At 49.4% G+C, this 17,839-nt stretch overlaps 1 protein-coding gene across 1 annotated transcript in view; it reads left to right on the forward strand.

Annotated features, from left to right (window-relative positions):
- JPH2 (junctophilin 2) overlaps positions 1-17,839 on the forward strand; it is a 60,913-nt gene that overhangs the window by 18,221 nt on the left and 24,853 nt on the right. Inside the window, exon 2 of the mRNA XM_019748720.2 lies at positions 4,654-5,434. Within this exon, the coding sequence (XP_019604279.2) occupies positions 4,654-5,434 (781 nt within the window). The remainder of the gene's footprint in view (positions 1-4,653; positions 5,435-17,839) is intronic.

Raw genomic sequence — 17,839 nt, forward strand, 5'->3', positions numbered from 1 at the left:
GGCAAGGAAAGAATTGGAGGAAGCGAGGATGGAGGAGTGATGGGGATGAGATCAGTCAGGGCCTTGTGAGTCACTAAGGACCTCAGCTTTTCCTCTGAGTGAGAAGAGACACAGCAGTGTCAGGATCTGATTTGCTATATTTGTACAGAATCCCTCTGGTGGGTGTGTCAAGAATAGTTGGAAGAGGTCAAGGGCAGAAGGGGGAGACCAGTGTAGTAGCCGTTACGAAAATCCTGGTGAGAAATCATGGTGGCTCAGACGACCATCTAGTAGCATCGGGGATGGTGAGAAGTGGCTGGATTCTAGATTCAGCTGGAAAGTAGATCTGATGGGATTTCCCGATGGATACCTGCAGGAAGCTGTGCTGGGTGGTTTATTGTTTCCCTGTTAAAAGTTTATTTACAATTTATTTATTTATCAAATCAACTTTATTGAGGTATAATTTCCATGCAGTACAATGCATTGTAAGTGTACAGTCCTGACAAGCGTATACCTGTGTAACCACGAGCACAATCAAGATATTAGAACATTTCCATCTACTCCAAAAGTTCCGTGTGCCCTGTCACAGTGGATCCCTCCCACCCCTAGCCCCTGGGAACCGCAGATCTGCTTTCTGTCACTACAGGTTAGTTCTTTCTAGACTTTCATGCAATTGGAATCATACAGTTTGTATGTACAGTGTGTACTCTTTTGTCTCTGGCCTCATTCACTGAGCATTTTTTGAGATCCACCCATGTTGTGTATATGAGCAGTTTGCTACATTTTATTGATGGCAGGTATTCCACTGAGTGGTTGCCCAAAGTTTGTTTACCAGCTGGTGGACATTTGGGTTGCTTCCTGTTTTGTTTGTTTGTTTGTTTGTTTTTGCTGTTGTTGTCTCTTTTTTAACCTTCCTGAAAACCCTAGAAAGCAAGTATTATTTTTGTATTTTCCAAATGAGGAAATTAAGAATCAGAAGTGAGGTTGTCCAAGGTTCCCCAGCTTAGGTGACAAACTCGTTTGTCTCTGACTGCACATTTCTTTCTGTCTTCGCGCCTCCCACACAATGTGACCACAAATGAATGAGCTTGGAAAGTGGAACATATTAGTTTTCCATCTGTCCATCTCCTCAGTGTTTCATCCTTTGTACCACATTCTCATTGCTCATTTTTTCTGCCACACAATCTCATTTTCCCACTTCCTGGGTTTAAGTCAAGCCTCAGTTCAAATCCCAGTTCTGCTCCTTTTTCACTGTGTGACTTTGGGTAGGTGACATAACCTCTCTGAACATCAATCCCCCTGGGAGATGGGGATCATATTTGCATCTTCCTCTACTAGTTCGTGCCCAGTTCTCTCCCATCTCTTTGTCTCTCTCCATTTCTCTCTGGCCTTTTCATAGCTGATATTCCATGACTGTTGTTTTGTGGCTGGTCACTGGAGGGAGGTGAGCCCTGATGTCCCCTTTACCCACAGCTGCTCCTATCTGCTGTACAGAGGGGAAGGAAGCACCAGGCCCCCCCTCAACAAAGTAAAGCAGACTTTCTGGCGGTGAGGCCTAAGGGATCTGTATTTTATGTTTAGATCTTCTAATGTGGCAGCCAGGATTGAGAACCATGGGCTCAGGGGTGAGCTTTAGGCATCAGAAAGACTTGGGTTTGTATCCTGCTTTCCTGGTCAAGTCCCCTAACCTCTCAGACCATCAACTTCCTCTCTTGTAAATGAGCATCGTAGGGGACCCCCGCTCAGAAGACTGTTGAGAGGTTTAAGTGAGCCCTTGGCACTCTACATCATCCTTGACAGGGCTCTTCATGGTGAAAAGGCTGGAGTGGGGGCCTGAGCTGGAACAGCCTGTGCTGGGAGGCACCAGGCAGTGTGGAGTCACGTGGACGCACTGTCCTTTGCCTCCAGAGTCACAGTGCCCCCGTTTCTACAAGTCCTATGTCTCAAAGTTAGGCCAAATCTTAGTGAACTTCACATCTAACATATCATTGGCCATTGGGCCAATGGAGGCCTTAAGGAGGGAAGAGAGTTGCTCAGAGTCAAACAATGAGATGGAGTTTCTGTACAGGTTCAGCCAATCACTCAGCAAATATTTGTGGAGCATCTCTATGTGCCAGGCACTGTTCCAGATGCTGGGGAGACATCGGAGAACAAAACAGGACAGATCCCTGACCTCATGGAGCTTCCATTCTAGCAGAGAGAAAGGCAATATATAGGATAAATACATCATATGGTATGTTAGAGAGAAGGTGATAAATGCTATGGAAAAAAGCAAAAGTAAATGAGGGCTGTCTGGGTGCTTGTGGGGATGCAGGCAGCTTGCAGTTTTAAATAGGGTGGTCAGGATAGGGCTCAATGAGTAAAGACAGGTTGGTTACCTGGAGGAAAAGAGTTCCAGGCAGAGGGAACAGCCTGTGCAAAGGCCTGATTGAGCTCAGGAGTCCCTTACCTGGCCAGCTGTTTCAGTGACCTAGCCATCCTGAGTAGGGTTTGTTGAGAGAAGGCCATTTGGGTGTTGTTGTTGTTGTTGTTGTTGTTGTTTGGTTAACCAGGGGAAGGGATCATCAGCGTGTGTTCAAAACAAAGGCTATCGGTTTCTCCCCTCAATTCAAATGAACATTGTGTCAGACACTGTTCTCTATACTGGAGAAGTGAAGGTGAGAGCAGAGAACTGGCTGCCCAGGAGAGAAAGACCAAGGAGCTGGAAGAGGTGTCTGTGGGGGGAGGGGACATGAGTTGCCGGTGGCTGTATAACATCTGGAGGGGGGCATATCCATCTCCGAGCTGATGTGTGGAGGGCAGGGGAAGAGGTTGAGGGTATATTTACGGGGAAGGTTTTGGACGGAGCCCTGGGGAGCACAGCACATTAGATTGGGGGTGAGCTATGAAGATGTTTTGTCAGCTTTGTATCAGTTTGTTCACACAATTCAGGTGGCCTCACACACTAGCACAACTTCGTAAAATCACAATATCACACACATATCTTTTCTTCCAGAGTTTTTCAGATATTAGCTTATTTAAACCTCAGACAACCCTATAAGGTAAGAGGCGATTATTATCTCTGTTTGACAGATGAGGAAGCTGAAGCACAGAGAGGTTAAGTCACTTGCCTAATGTTACACAGCTAGTAAGGGCAGAGACAGGAGTTGCACCCAGCAGCGTTGCTCTGGGGTCTATTTGCCTAATCATTCGCTCTGTGCTGCCTTTTATTCACATGATGGCCCCCTTACAGAGACTGGTTCCCAGGAGCTCATGTGCTTCCTCATGCACATGCAAGCCCTTCATGGCTGACATCTGTACACGCCACTATCCTGCATACACATGGTCTTACATGGTCTCAGTTTCACTAATGCCCACAACCTCACACACTCACTTATTCTAGAATGCCTCATATTACTTTGTGCTTTAACACAAAGCTTTAACACAGAGCTTTAACCTTGCTCACTCAGAACCTCTCACATGCCCATAATGTTACCTCCAGTGGGCACTCACCCCACTGTGTACACACTGCGTTGCACATTCACGATCTCATAGAGTCAAAAGACACTGACATGGGCATGCATGCCCGTAAAAGTCTTCTATACACATGGCCTTGCACAAACATACACTCATGCTTTTCACACAGTCCCATGCTCCTCAACATTCACACTCCTGTGCAAACTCACTGTCTTATTCATTCATGAGAGTGGACAGCTCCATCACCTTGCACAGTATGTTAGCCATGCACACACCTCTAGCCTCACATACAGACAGAGCCTCGCCTGCTACACAAATTTTCTCTCTTACCCTCTAACAGCCTTGCACCCTCACTCAACTTTGCCTTTCTTTGCACACTCAAGATCTCAGATGCTCTCATAAGCTATGTTGCATCCCCGTATTACATGCTCACATGATTTTGGTTGCCCTCTGTGCACACACTGCCTTGCACACTCGTGGTTCTGCATGTTCCCACTACCTCGCACACCCCTACAAATGCAAACATTCACATTATTGCACAAACTCACTGTCTTGCCCACTCACACTCTTGCACATTCATTTTCTCTTGGGTGATTCAAAATCTGTGCACACTCACTTAAACTCACACTCACAGACCCTCACCTGCTCATACAACTTCACACTTAAAATGGACTCACTCAACCTCACCCTATTTTGCACACTAAAGACCTCGGCATGTTCCCAGCAACAGAAATACTCACACCATCATGTAATCTCCTTCTGGCTTGTCCACTCGTGTCCCTGCACACTCGTTTAACCTCACGCATTCCCAGGGCCTCACCTGTTCACACAACTTCACTCTCTTGCACACTTGTGATCTTGCCATGTTCCCACCAACAGAAAGATTCACACCATTGCACAAACTCCTTCTGGCTTGTCCACTCGTGTCCCTGCACACTCGTTTAACCTCACGCATTCCCAGGGCCTCACCTGTTCACACAACTTCACTCTCTTGCACACTTGTGATCTTGCCATGTTCCCACCAACAGAAAGATTCACACCATTGCACAAACTCCTTCTGGCTTGTCCACTTATGTTCTTGCACACTCACCTAACCTTACACCCTGCTTTCCCTTCCAACTCCCCCCTCACCCCCCATGGCCTTGCCCACTTCTGCCCTGTGCACACGCAGGGGTCTGGTCGTGCCTCCCCACTGACACGCCCTCTCCTCACCCGCAGGGACTTACCAAGGCCAGTTCACCAACGGCATGCGCCACGGCTACGGTGTGCGCCAGAGTGTGCCCTATGGGATGGCCGTCGTGGTGCGCTCGCCGCTGCGCACGTCGCTCTCGTCCCTGCGCAGCGAGCACAGCAACGGCACGGTGGCCCCGGACTCGCCCACCTCGCCGGCCTCCGACGGCCCGCCGCTGCCCTCGCCCGCCATCCCGCGCGGCGGCTTCGCGCTCAGCCTGCTGGCCAACGCCGAGGCGGCCGCGCGGGCGCCCAAGGGCGCGGGCTTCTTCCAGCGGGGCGCGCTGCTGGGCAAGCTGCGGCGGGCCGAGTCGCGCACGTCCCTGGGCAGCCAGCGCAGCCGCGTCAGCTTCCTCAAGAGCGACCTCAGCTCGGGCGCCAGCGACGCCGCCTCCACCACCAGCCTGGGCGAGGGCGCCGACGACGCCGCGCCCTTCGAAGCCGACATCGACGCCACCACCACTGAGACCTACATGGGCGAATGGAAGAACGACAAGCGCTCGGGCTTCGGCGTGAGCGAGCGCTCCAGCGGCCTCCGCTACGAGGGCGAGTGGCTGGACAACCTGCGCCACGGCTACGGCTGCACCACGCTGCCCGACGGCCACCGCGAGGAGGGCAAGTATCGCCACAACGTGCTGGTCAAAGGCACCAAGCGACGCGTGCTGCCGCTCAAGAGCAGCAAGGTCCGTCAGAAGGTGGAGCACAGCATGGAGGGCGCCCAGCGCGCAGCGGCAATAGCGCGCCAGAAGGCTGAGATCGCTGCCTCCAGGTAGGACTCCTGGGGTGGGCACAGATGGGATAGGCCCTCTCCGGGACGGAGTCCTGGGACCGGGCCATCTAGGAGGCCTTATCTCCAAGCCTGTTTCGGCTTCTTTTACCATGGGGTTCCTCCATGATTTTTAGAGGGTTAATTGGAGGCACTTAACGATCTGGTGTCACCTGTTCATCCATCCATCCATCCATCCATCCATCCATCCATCCATCCATCCATGCATCCATCCATGCATGCATGCAACCATCCATCCAACCACCTTGTCATCTGGGCATTCATCCAAACCCTCCCTTCACCTAAATTCTCTATTACACACCTGAACAACCCCTTCATTCACTCAACCCCTCTATGAGGTTGACTGGAGATTCAACCATCTCTAGTCACTCAGACTGTCTAACATCCGTCTGAACAATCACCTGTCCATCCAGCCATTTCCACATACACCCCCATCCATCCATCCATCCAGCTTTACATCACTTTACCCACTTAACCACCCAGTCACCCATCTATCCACCCACCCAACCACTCACACGCCCATCCAAACATTCAGACACCCTTTAACCACCCATCCATCCCATCACCCACCAACCACACACGTTCACTCGACTGCATCCATTTGCCAAGCCACCCATCCGAATATCCAACCTGCTTCCACCCATAGAAACAATATCCACTCCCACTCACCTACCCAATCATTCAACCACTCATCCGTCATCCATCCATCTAACCACCTCCACCACCCAAACCATCCTTCCACCCAACAGTCCATCCACACTTCCATTTGCTCAGCCACTCCCATCTACCCATCCACCAGCCCTGCATCCATCCACCCTCCCATCCATTCAGCACCATCCTTTCGTCCATACTCAAACCCCTTTATGTCTTCTCATGGTACTTCAGAAAAAGTTATACATTGTCTTCAAACATTTGTAGCACCTACTGTGTACATGGTACTATTTTAAGTAGTTTACAAATATTGACTCATTCGAGCTCCTTAAGGACCTTATAAGATCAGTACTATTTTTAGTTGCGTTTTACAGATGAGCCACATGAGGTTCTGAACGATAAAGTGTTTTTTCCCAAATCACCCAGGTAGTAAGCAGTCCTTCAGAATCTGGTTCCTACCTTCCTACCCAGCCGCATTTTCTACCACTCTTGCCCTGGACCTGGATTTTTTTCTCTGTGCTAGTGCTGCAGGCCTTTTATCATCCTTCTTTCGTCCCCCTTCCAGAGGCTTTTGTTCCTTCTGGGCCCTCTGCCTGGAGTGCCCTTCCTTCCTCTTGCTGCCTCCTAATGCCTACTCCTCCTTCAGCGCTCAGGTCAAGCCTGAACCCCTTAGAGAGCTGACAAGGCCCAGCCCCGTCACAGGCCGACTCTCACTCAGCTGCATGGACATCTTTTCAGAACATCTCACAGCAGCTGTCCGCTGCTTGCGTGATTTGTTTTAATCTACCAGTTATAGAGGGTTCCCTATGTGCCAGTCACCGTTCTGAGGTCTTTACATATATTAACTCATTTAATCTTTACGAGTTCTTGATGAGGTAGGTACTGTCATTGTTCCCGTTTTGCAAGTGTGGAGCGAGCTGCAAGGACAGCAGTAAGTGGCAGGGCAACGGTAAAGGCACTCCCCTGTACCTGTGCCTATTGCGATCCTGCTGGTGGCTCTAAATGGCCTGGGTTGGAGGCTGTGGCACTGTGGTCTTCAGAGTTTAGCAAACCTAGAACCAAATCTTGGCTCGACCATCTTTTAGCTCAGAGACCTACCAAATCAGTTTGCTTGTTTGACCTTCGGTGTCCCCGTCTGTGGCACCACTGTTTCTTAGTTGTAGGTTCTTGGCCCAACCAGGGACTCCTTCAACCTCAGTTGTGTCATCTGGTAACATGGGGCCGGTCTGAAGGTTAAGAAAGATAGTGCAGGGTCAGTGGATCACAGTCCTGTTATGGGTGAGTTCCTTGGGAAGCTGGCTTTGAGGTGGAGATTAGTGTGTGGGAAGTTTCTGGAGAGCGCTCTCAGGATCAACACTTGTGGGGAAGGGAAGGAAGCAGGATTAAGCAGAGGGAGACAGGGGGGCTGCAGTGCAGTCTCCACAAGGGCCTCAGCCGACCACAAGGGGCTCGCTTCAGTGGAGATGACCTTCAGGATTGTCCCAAGTTGAAATGAGGGTGCTGGATCTTTACGTCCTCTACACAGGATGCAGGCTGCTCTCTGGAAAGGGGCGTGACCTGGGGCTGGATGGCTCTCTTCAGCCAAGGGCAATTCCTAGGCAGGGCTGACAGCCAACAGCACTCTGTGCAGCTGAGCTGGGGGGTGGGGAAGGGGGAAGGGAGGAAGAAGTCCTTCCGTTCTGAGGGGGAAAATGGGTAGCACATCACAGCCAGCTCTACAGGGCTGGACACCTAACAAGGCCTCCATAAGCGTTACTAGTCATTGTTGTCATTCAATGAATTCATTTTACAGGTGTGGAAACTGAGGCCTAGAGAAGGAATGTAATATGCCCAAGGCCACCTGACAAGCGAGTGGGAGAACCAGGGCTTCAGCTCCTAGGTTTCTGATTCCAAACTTTTAACCAGCATATCTTATTCTCTCGAAACTTTGTAAACTTTAAATTGCTGTGAATGTGTGCGCAGTTCGTATCATTGAGATGGATGAAGGAATGGGTAATTTTCTTAAGACTTCTTGGTTCCGGCCAGAACCAGGCTAATGATCAAGTGATCATACAATTTATTGTCCAAAACTGGACACTTTTATGAGTTAAAGGGGGCACTTTTTAAAAAATAAAACTTACATGTTGGAATAATTTTAGATTTACAGAAAAGTTGCAGAACAGTGCAGAGAGAGTTCCCATATACTTTCTGCCCAGTGTCCCCTAATGTTAACTCTTACGTGACCATAATGCATTTGTCAAAACTAACAATCGTGCGTTATGATTAACCACATTCCAGACTTTGTTTGAATTTTACTAGCGTTTCCACTCCTGTCCCTTTCCTGTTCCAGGACACCATTGAGGATCCCATATTGCATTTAGTTGTCAAGTCTTCTTAGTGTCCCCTGGTCTGTGACAATTTCTCAGTTTTTCCTTGTGCTTCGTGACCTTGACAGTTTTGAGGAATACATTACAAAATATCCCTCAATTTGAATCCGTCTGATGTTTATGTCATAATTAGACTGAGGTTCTAGGTTTTGGAGTAGAAGATCACAGAGGTGAAGTGCCCTTCTTATCACGTCATCAGGGGTACATGATCTCAGCATGACTTATCACCCATGAAGCTAACCTTGGTCATTTTGTTAAGGTGGTGTCTGCCAGGTTTCTCTGCTATAAAGTTACCGGTTCCCTTCCTCTACTCTATTCTTTGGAATCCAGACATTACGCTTACGTTCAGCCCTCCGAGAGGGAGAAGGTTTTGGAATTAAGCTCCATAGGGAAGAGTATCAATATATATCATGTGGAATTCTTCTGTAAGGAAGATCTGTCCTTTCTTCCAAAGGGAAATTATTATGCCAAGTGTGTATAGTTATGCCAAGCGTAAGCCAGGACTGTCCTGGGCCACCCTGGCACACAGCAGAGCTTAGAGTAAGTGATTGCTTAGAGCTTGGGCCCTTAGTTCTTCTAAGGAATTGCTGTGTGACCTTGCCCAAGTGGTTTCACCACTCTGAGCCCTTCTTTGGGTGGTTTGGAGGAGTGGATGAGCTAATGCCTAGCACAGAGCAGCCAACAGTAAAAGCAGTCATTATCATCATCTAACATGTCGGATTTGTAAAGGTGAGGAATTGGAAGCTTGGGGACAAGGGGGGATTTCCACAAACTCTCCCTTGTTGAGGGCAAAATCTTGCCCCTCTCTGCCCCTTTGCTTTCCCTGCCCTCCCTGCCCTTCCTGCTGAGGCCTGCGCCCTTGAACATGAAGGTATTGAGCTTCTCTCACAAAGGCTGCCAGGTGCAAGTGGGCAACTCAGTCTCTGGAGTGAGAAGGTGGTGTCTAGCTTCTTCCATGCGGTGCTGCTGGGAGGCGAGCGCAAGGGACATGGGGATCCCTCCTGTGTTTGAGGAGCGAAGGCTTCCTGTGTGCCCACAGGGCTGGTGCCACGAGAGGGGTGGCTGCCTGGCTCAGTTTTAAGCTCAGACTGAATTTCCAATTAAGGGAATCTTTGGATTAGGAGGAAAAGCCGGGTTGTCTCCCTCATGGGGGCTTTGGTGAGTAATCGGGCCGCAGAGGAACAAGGAGTTTTCCCAGCAGCCACCAGTCTCCTGAGCCCAGGCAGACCCGGGGTTTCTCTCCATTGTTGTGGCCTCAGGCTACTTGCCGCCTCCCCCCACCCCCACCTCCCTCCCCGCTTATCTGGAACTTGTCAGCTCAGAGTCTAGGATCAGGACATCTTTCCCAGAGAGAAGGCAGAAAGCTGCAGTGTCTCATCCCTTTAAAATGGGCTATGGATTGAAAAAGATTCTAGACCTGTGTTGTCCAGTAGCCACTAGCTCCTGAGCTCGTGAAGTGTTGCCCATCTGAATCGAGCCGTGCTATCAGTGTGAAACACACACTGGCTTTCAAAGACTGAGTAAGAAAAGAATGTAAAGTAACCTATTAATAATTTTATATTGATTACATGTTGAAATGTTTACATATTTTAGATATATTGGGTGAGATTATGATCATTAATTGCACCCGTTTGTTTTTACTTTTTGAAGGTGGCTACTAGAAAATTTTTAAATTACATGTAAAAACGATTCACATTATATTTTTATTGGACAGTGTTATTCTCGACCCATTCAAGGCCCTAGGAGATAGTCCAACTCCTTAACTGACCAGATGAGGAAACCAAGGTCCAGAAAGAGACAAAGAGATACCATGTTTCCCTGAAAATGAGACCGAGTCTTATAGTAATTTTTGTTCCAAAAGACGCATTGGGGCTTATTGTCAGGGGATGTCATCCTGAAAAATCATGCTAGGGCTTATTTTCCGGTCAGGTCTTACTTTCGGGGAAACACAGTTTCCATAGTCACCAAGTGTTTGATGGGGAACTGGCCTCACGTCTTCTGATTTTGTTGCTACGAACTCTTTGGTAACACCTTTTAAGGTCATGGATACTGGGCTGTGCAGGGAAGCTGGGATGTTTGGGGAGGTGTCTAAACTTTTCTGTTTGTCATGCCAACGCCCTGATGAATGGTTCCCATCTGGAAGGAATACAGTGAGTGGTTAAGAGCAGGCTTTTGGCTCTGCCTCTCGCTTACCACATCTCGTCTTCTCTCCAGACTTCAATTCTCTCGTCTCTGAAAAGAGAATAACGACATCTACCTCAAAGTGTTTTCACGACAGATACATCAGAGACTGTATATGCTGAAGGCAGGAAGTGCTCAATAACTGTGAGCTGCTCTTGTCACTGTCTAGTATTCTTGTTGTGTCCTCGCAACAGAGGCAGGGGCTGGCCTGCAGGAGTTCTCGGCTGCCCCAGGGAGTGAGGTTCAGAACATCTCAGGTTTTGTACCAAGGTGGCCTCAGTGTGGCCCTGAAGACAGGGCCCCCCGAACTGGTCTGTCTTCTGCTCCTCCACCTGCCCACCCCCCTCTCCTCCCCAGATTGGCCCTGGAAATCCCCAAATTGATTGCAGGGTGAGAGCTGGCTTTGTGAGTTACCGGGAGGTGAATTTCTCAGATGTGTCAGGGCCGGTGTGGTACAGTAGCTAAGAGCTTGGGCTGTGGCATTGGACAGACCCAGGTTTGAACCTGGGTTCAGCTTCTTATAAGCTGTGTGACCTTCGGCAAGTTGTGTCACCTCTCTGAGCCTCCTTTTTCTTTCTCAAATGGGAATTATATAAGTTCTTCCTTCAAAGTATTGTTGCAGAGAGTAGAAGAAATAGCGCATGCAAAGGGCCTGTGCTTGGAAGGTGTGCAGGGAGGTAAGCAGTCGTTACGGATCATATATCATTCTTTACTGACCTGAGAGTCTCCCTGAGAAGGAAATCGCCCTGAGGTGAGGCCCAGTCTTCTCTCACAGTCCCTGCAACGGTTCCCCAAACTTGCATTTCTTCATGCTACAATCCCAATTTTTGTTAATCCATGTACCACCTCTACTTACTGTTTTAATCTCTCTTTAATTCAACTTAAAAACACTTATGTACATTTATTGAAAAGGAAGGCTTTCGAATCACTATTGAAAATGGGAAATGAATATCTCGGGAAGGTCAGAAAACAGAACAGTGTTATTCAAGTCTGAGATCAAACTATGAATGCCAAAGGTGTTGAGCCTGAAGTCTGATCTCTTTTTGCTAAAAAGAGACATTGGCAAGAGATTGACAGGTATGAAAGACCTGTTGGCACCAGACCAAGGTTTGTCCTTGACTAACAAGAAGAATGGAACTGGTGCTGTTTCAAGCTGTGACTTTATACCACCAGCACTCATTTCCAGCACCATGAGGGTATGCAGACCACACAGGTGGAAGAGCACCTGACCCTAGACTAGGTCTAAGGGAGGGTCTTGGTAATTGCACATGGGTGAGCCTGTTTATTTAAGTTTATTTAATAAACTGCCAGGCAGGATTGATTCTAAGCACCTTACCTATATTAACTTAATCTTTGAAACAAAGCTGAGGAAAGTACAATTATTCCCATTTTACAGAGGAGGAAACTGAGGCACAGACAGGTTAAGTATCTAAAACAAGGTCATTCAGCTGAGTAATGGCAGAGCTGGGAGTTGAGACATCCCAGAACAGGGACCTGGTTCTAGAACGCTCTGACCTTTGGCCAGGCTTTTTTTTTTTTTTTTTTTTTTAACTCCACAAACTTTGATTAGCACTCACTCTGTGCCAGGCTTGTGCTGGGGCTCTGGGCCCCCAGTGGATCAGTGTGGTCAGCATCGTCGGGGACTCTCAGTTTAGCAGCGAAGACAGACAAGTTTGACACCATCAGTGGTAGGTTAGAGGGAGTCATGAGCAGAGTAACTAACTGCCCCATGGGTGGTCTGGCAAAGCTCCCTGCAGGTGGTGGGTGACGCTGGTTGGGAGTTTGCCAGTTGGAGAAGAGGGAGAGAAAGGTTGTTCCAGGTAGAGGTAGGAACGTGCGTGGTGTATTTTGGGAGCTATGCCTCATTGGGAATGCTGGAGTGGGTGGGGAACGAGATTAGACATGAGGCTGGGAAGCTGCCTAGGGCCAGGTTAGGACGGACTTTAAATGCCAGTTTAAAGAGCTTCAAATTTACTAGGCGGGCGGGCACTATTCTCAGTGCTTAGCTGAATCCACTCATCCAAATTCTAACGGAGGCACAAGGCACGTTGAGATTTTTTTAACATGCCCCAAGTCACACGCCTAGTAATTGCGAGAACTGAGATTCTGGCCCGAGGTTATGTTCTTAACCCCTACACTATTCTGCCACTCGGATTCAGTAAGCTTCTCTCTTTCTCATTGTTTGCTTTTTCTTTTTACACTGTTCCGAGCAACACACTTGTTAAACTTTAAGGCAATTCAGAATAATAAAAGATAAAAAGTAACAAAACCCCTCTCTTCTTGCCATCTGAGCTGTACCTTTGAAGTAACCATTTTAACAGTGCATTTAGGGACATTCTTCCATTTACCTGTTCTGCCCCCTACACCCCACAACTGCACTACCTACCTAAGGGACTACCTTCAGCTGCCTTTGTTTTGATTTTCTGTGTTTCAAGATCTTTTCTCTTATGCACATAGATCTGTTTTAGTCTTTTTAACAGGTGCATAATATTCTGTAATTTGGATGTGCCGTGATTTATTTTACCAGATCGCTCTTGATGGAGATTAGAACCATTTCATGTTTTCATGATTACAAACGAGGCTGCAGTGAACATCTTGTTCATATTCTTGCTCATGGAGCTGATTAAAGGGATGGCTTAGCCAGGGGCCTTGTCCTATCAGACACCTTCAAGCATCATTGGAACGTATTGGAAATATAATGTCAATTAACCCAGGTCTTTGCAAGAGACTGACTCCTGACAGTGTCAAAATGTAAATTTGATGGTCTGTCTCCTGACAAGCTCCACCGTACCCTTGAGTGGATTAACACACACAAGCAGAAACCAAACCACCCTTTTCTAATGCTCCCCCCAAACATATGTTCAATAGGTATCTAAGAATAATTGTTGCAAGGGGTACAAATTATTAGCCTGCTCGGAGGCCCCCATCTGTCCCTGCTTGTACAGATCTACATTCATGGGTTAAATTTCTAGAAGTAGTGTTGCTGAGTCAGAAAGAACGTACATTTTAATTATTATCAGAAGCCCAGTTAACCTCAATGTTGGAAAGGCCCCCGACCCCAGACTCCTGCTCTCCACCATATCCCTTTTTCAAGAATTGCCAGATGGACAAAACCCCTTTGCTCCCAGAGATTGAAGACCAGGGGTGAACGGAATGTCCTAGTTGTCAGAGCTGGGCTCTTGTCACATACACGAGGCAGCTGTGACTCCACTCTGAGCTGAGTGGTCTGGGGAGAGAGAAGAGCTTGCCTGGGTCCCTGGCAGCAGGGAAATGTTCAAATACAGTGACAATGTGTTCGAGGGAGCCCAGCCTCCCAAGCTTAGAGAGTGGAGAACCAGAGAAAAGACCCCGTGAGCTCCATTCAGTCCCCAGAAAAAGCCAATCAGAGCAGGAAGGCACCTTTAGGAGGATGCAGCCCAATGTGCTCATTTCACAGATGGAGAAAGTGAGGCCTAGAAAGGAATAGCAACTCAGGGACACAGCAGAGAGAGGAGCGTGGCTGGGGAGCTCTTGTGAAACCTCAGTTGGCTTCTGGGTCACATTCAATAAATCAACTAGGTTGGTGACAGGCTCTGGGAGGTAGAAAGGAACATTTTTCTCTCCCCCACCCCCAGCCCTATAAAATGTGCTTACAGCCCAGCTCCAGAGCCTTTCTGGCTTGATTATTTTAGCTTAAATAGCAGAGGCAGAGAATAGACAGGCCAACAGCCTGCACCTCTGGGGGAAAAAATGCCCCTTTTCCCCTAGTGCAAGGGTTTCCCTATGTCCCAGTGAAAGGTCTGACCATGTAAAGCCAGTGCTTGGCCCCGAGCAGTGCCAGGGACTTGGGGATGGGGTGGGGGGTGGGGAGGTCACCAGAAGGGCCCAGACAGAGGTGGCAGAATCACAGTAATAATGAGAATGGTGGTGGCTGCCGTAGGTAAGGGCTTGAGGGCTGAGACACAGGGGCAGGATACCTGGGTTCTAGCCCTGGATACTTGCTGGCTGCAGGAGCACGTGACTTCCCCCTAAACTTTCTGTGCCTCCATTTCTTCAGCGTTAAGATGGGGGTAATGAGAGAACCTGCCTCGTGGGGCGTATGAGATCAAGTGCTTAGGACAGGACCTGGCACAGCCCGTGCCCCCTTCTCACTGCCGAGTGCCAGGCTCTGTGCTAATTCCCTTTATTGCATCATCTCATTTAATCCTCATGAGAGAGGTGCCATGTATTATATTAACCCATTGCACAGAGGAGGAAATTAGCCCAAAGTCCCCAAATAACTACACAACAAGGTTTCAAATTCTCCGATCTGGGCTCCCCTGTGCTCCCCCCCCCCCCCAACTGCCCCAAACGATGGTGGAAGAGTAAGTCTTTGAGGTCTAACATTTCAGGTTGCTGTCATGCCACGCCGATATTCCGTGCCTCCACCTTGATGCCTGGCCATACTTTTGTATGGCAGAGCCATTGAGAGCATAGGCAGCGGAAATGGAGAAACTGAGGTACAAACCCGCTCTGTTCCTTGCTGGCCATGTGTTCTTGGTCCTCTCTCAGCCTCACCTTCCTCGTCTAGAATGGGGACAGTAGCAGCCTTGCTTCCCAGGTGATGGTACGGATTACACGAGATGATGCACGTTGAGGACTTGGAGTGGTCTTGGTGCTCAGTGGGTGCTGGGTCTTGGCCAGTTTTATCATCATCCTTCTTACCCCGAGACTCAGGTGCGTGGAACTTGGAGAGGCCAGCAGGCTCCTCGTCTAAGCTTCATCCTTCCCCCAGTGCAGGCCGTTTGTCTCCCCTGGGCTCCCAAAGCCCAGCCCAACTTCCACTTCACTTCCTAAGTCCACACCAGTGAGGCCCTGCCATGGGGAGAAGAGTTAAAAATAAAGCCCGGCCTTCAAATCCTTCAAGTAAACACCCAGCTCCCTAAAAATAGCATTTGCCACAGGTCTCTGGAGCCAGACCGGGCTTGAGGGATGAAACTTGGCGCAGCTGGTTGGCACAGCCAGGCCAGCCGGGGCCAAGCCTCCACGTCACCCCTCTTTGCCGCCGAGCCTCTGGTTCTGAGGGGGAACCAAGTGCTCCTTACTTGTCTCCAGCCTCTTCTCTCCGTCTCTGCTGCCAGCAGCCCCATGCTGGCCATCAGCCCCTCTCACTGCACCAAGGCCGTGCTCGGCTCATCCCTCGTTTTCCTGCCCTGTACTCTTCTCCACACAATAGCTAGAGTGAACTTTCAAAAGTGTAAGCGTGACCAGGCCATGCCGGTAAGCAAAACTTTCATGGGGTCTTAAGTTTGGATTCCCCTGAAAGCGGAGCCTGAGACAAGGATTTGGGTGCAGGGAATTGATTTGAGAGGTGATGCCAGGAAGGAGGAGGAGAGAGGAAGTGAGTGGGTAGAGTGAGACAGGGAAGAAGGAAAAGCCAATATAAATGTGTGTTATCAAGGCATCGCTGCAAGCCACAGGGCTGGGACCTCCATCCAGAATGCCCCTCCGGATTGCGCACCTGGAGGATGGGGGATGGGTGGGCGAAGCATTATGTACTGACTCCAGCCTCCTGGTCATTGAAGGTTTCCCCTGGGAGCAGAAATTCCCCCATACTTCTGGGTCTGCTTGCACTGGAGTGGGGGTGCAGGGGCCTCCTGCAGCCTCAGAGCAGGCTCTGAGTGGAAAGCTTTTGGGGAGACTGGCAGTGCTAGGGGAACTGTCCTCCACAGCTTCTGGGTGAAATTAGGGGCAGACTGAGATGTGCTGTGGGCATCAGGGGTGTGTTCCTTTAGAAACATTTCAGATTCCTTACTTTGGCCCACCCACAAGATCTTTAGTGTCTGGTTCCAGCTTACCCCACCAGCCCCAGCTCACACCATTCTCTCCATCACTCACCTTCAGCTGCAGTTCCTCCAAAGGGCCCTTCTCTTTTCCTACCCACGGTCCTTTGCACATGCTGTTCCATTTGCCTAAAATGCTTTCCCCTTACTCTTTATCTTCCTAACACCTTCTTATTCATTAGGCCTCACCCAGCTCAAACGTTTCTTCCTCAGGGAAGCTCTGAGCTCCCTCCTAGTCCAGGTTCCTTGTTTTTGAGTCCCTGGCACCCGGTATCCGGTGTGCCCTTGCCTCAACTGCCCCGCCATTGTCCTTATGCATTCTGTCTTCCCTGCGAGGGTGTATACTCTTTGAGGATAGAGTCTGCCACGTTCCCTGCCAGGTACCAGCCCCTGGCACAACACCTAGCACGTAGGTGCGGCTCAGAAAGCACGACTGACTACCTAACGTTAGGTCTCCAACATCTCATCATGGGAGGCACTCTCCAGTTCACTCAGTGAAGCCCTCAAACCACATTCAACAAATAGTGATTGAGTACCTACTATGTGCCAAGTCATGTTCTGGGCTCTTGGGGAAGAAAACCAGCAGATCCTGGCCTACGTCGACATAGTTGGAGACATAGACAACACAGCAGACATAATAAATAAATTACAGAGTGTGTGGTGGGGCAAGTTGCCTTTTAAAGTAAGTGGTCAGGAGAGGCCTCGTCGAGAAAGTGACGTGAGGGAGCTTGCCACGGAGTTAGCCAAGGAGGTACCTGGGGGAAGAGCAGCCCCGCAGAGGGCGCAGCAAGGAGACAGCTGCAAGGCGGCCATGTGCCTGGCACGCTGCAGGAACAGTAAGGGACTAGCATGGCTGACGTGCAGTGAGAGAGTACCACACGAGAAGAGGCCAGAGAGAGTGCGGGGTGCAGTAGGGACAGACCTCTCTCCCAGTGTGGGAGCCTCTAGCTACAAGGGGCGATTTAAATGTCAATCAATTGAACTGACATGAATTAAAAGTTCTGTTCTTCAGTTGCAGTAGCCATGTGCCCAGTGCCTGCCAGCCGCTGTCCTGGGTGGCACAGATATAGACCGTTTCCCTCATGGCTTCAAGTTCTAGTAGATGTGCTTTCGTAGGGCCCGGCGGGTCATTCATTGTCGGGCAACAGCCTTGCCCATACATAACTGGGCACAACTCCTGGGGTCCTTTCTTCACCTCCCAAAGTGGGTATGATTAAAGCATGCAAGGCCATTTGGTCCAGCCCCAGACAATGTCAGAATGCCTTTCCCAGCATCCCTGCCAAGCGGTCCTTCAGTGGCTGCTTCTGTATCTCCACGCATGGGAAACTCACCACCGCTTGAGATAGTCCGGGCCGACTTTGGACAGCTTTGACTTTGGGGTTTGTTAA

The sequence above is a fragment of the Rhinolophus sinicus genome, linkage group LG13 (genome assembly GCF_036562045.2).
Source record: "Rhinolophus sinicus isolate RSC01 linkage group LG13, ASM3656204v1, whole genome shotgun sequence".
Classification (NCBI taxonomy): domain Eukaryota; kingdom Metazoa; phylum Chordata; class Mammalia; order Chiroptera; family Rhinolophidae; genus Rhinolophus; species Rhinolophus sinicus.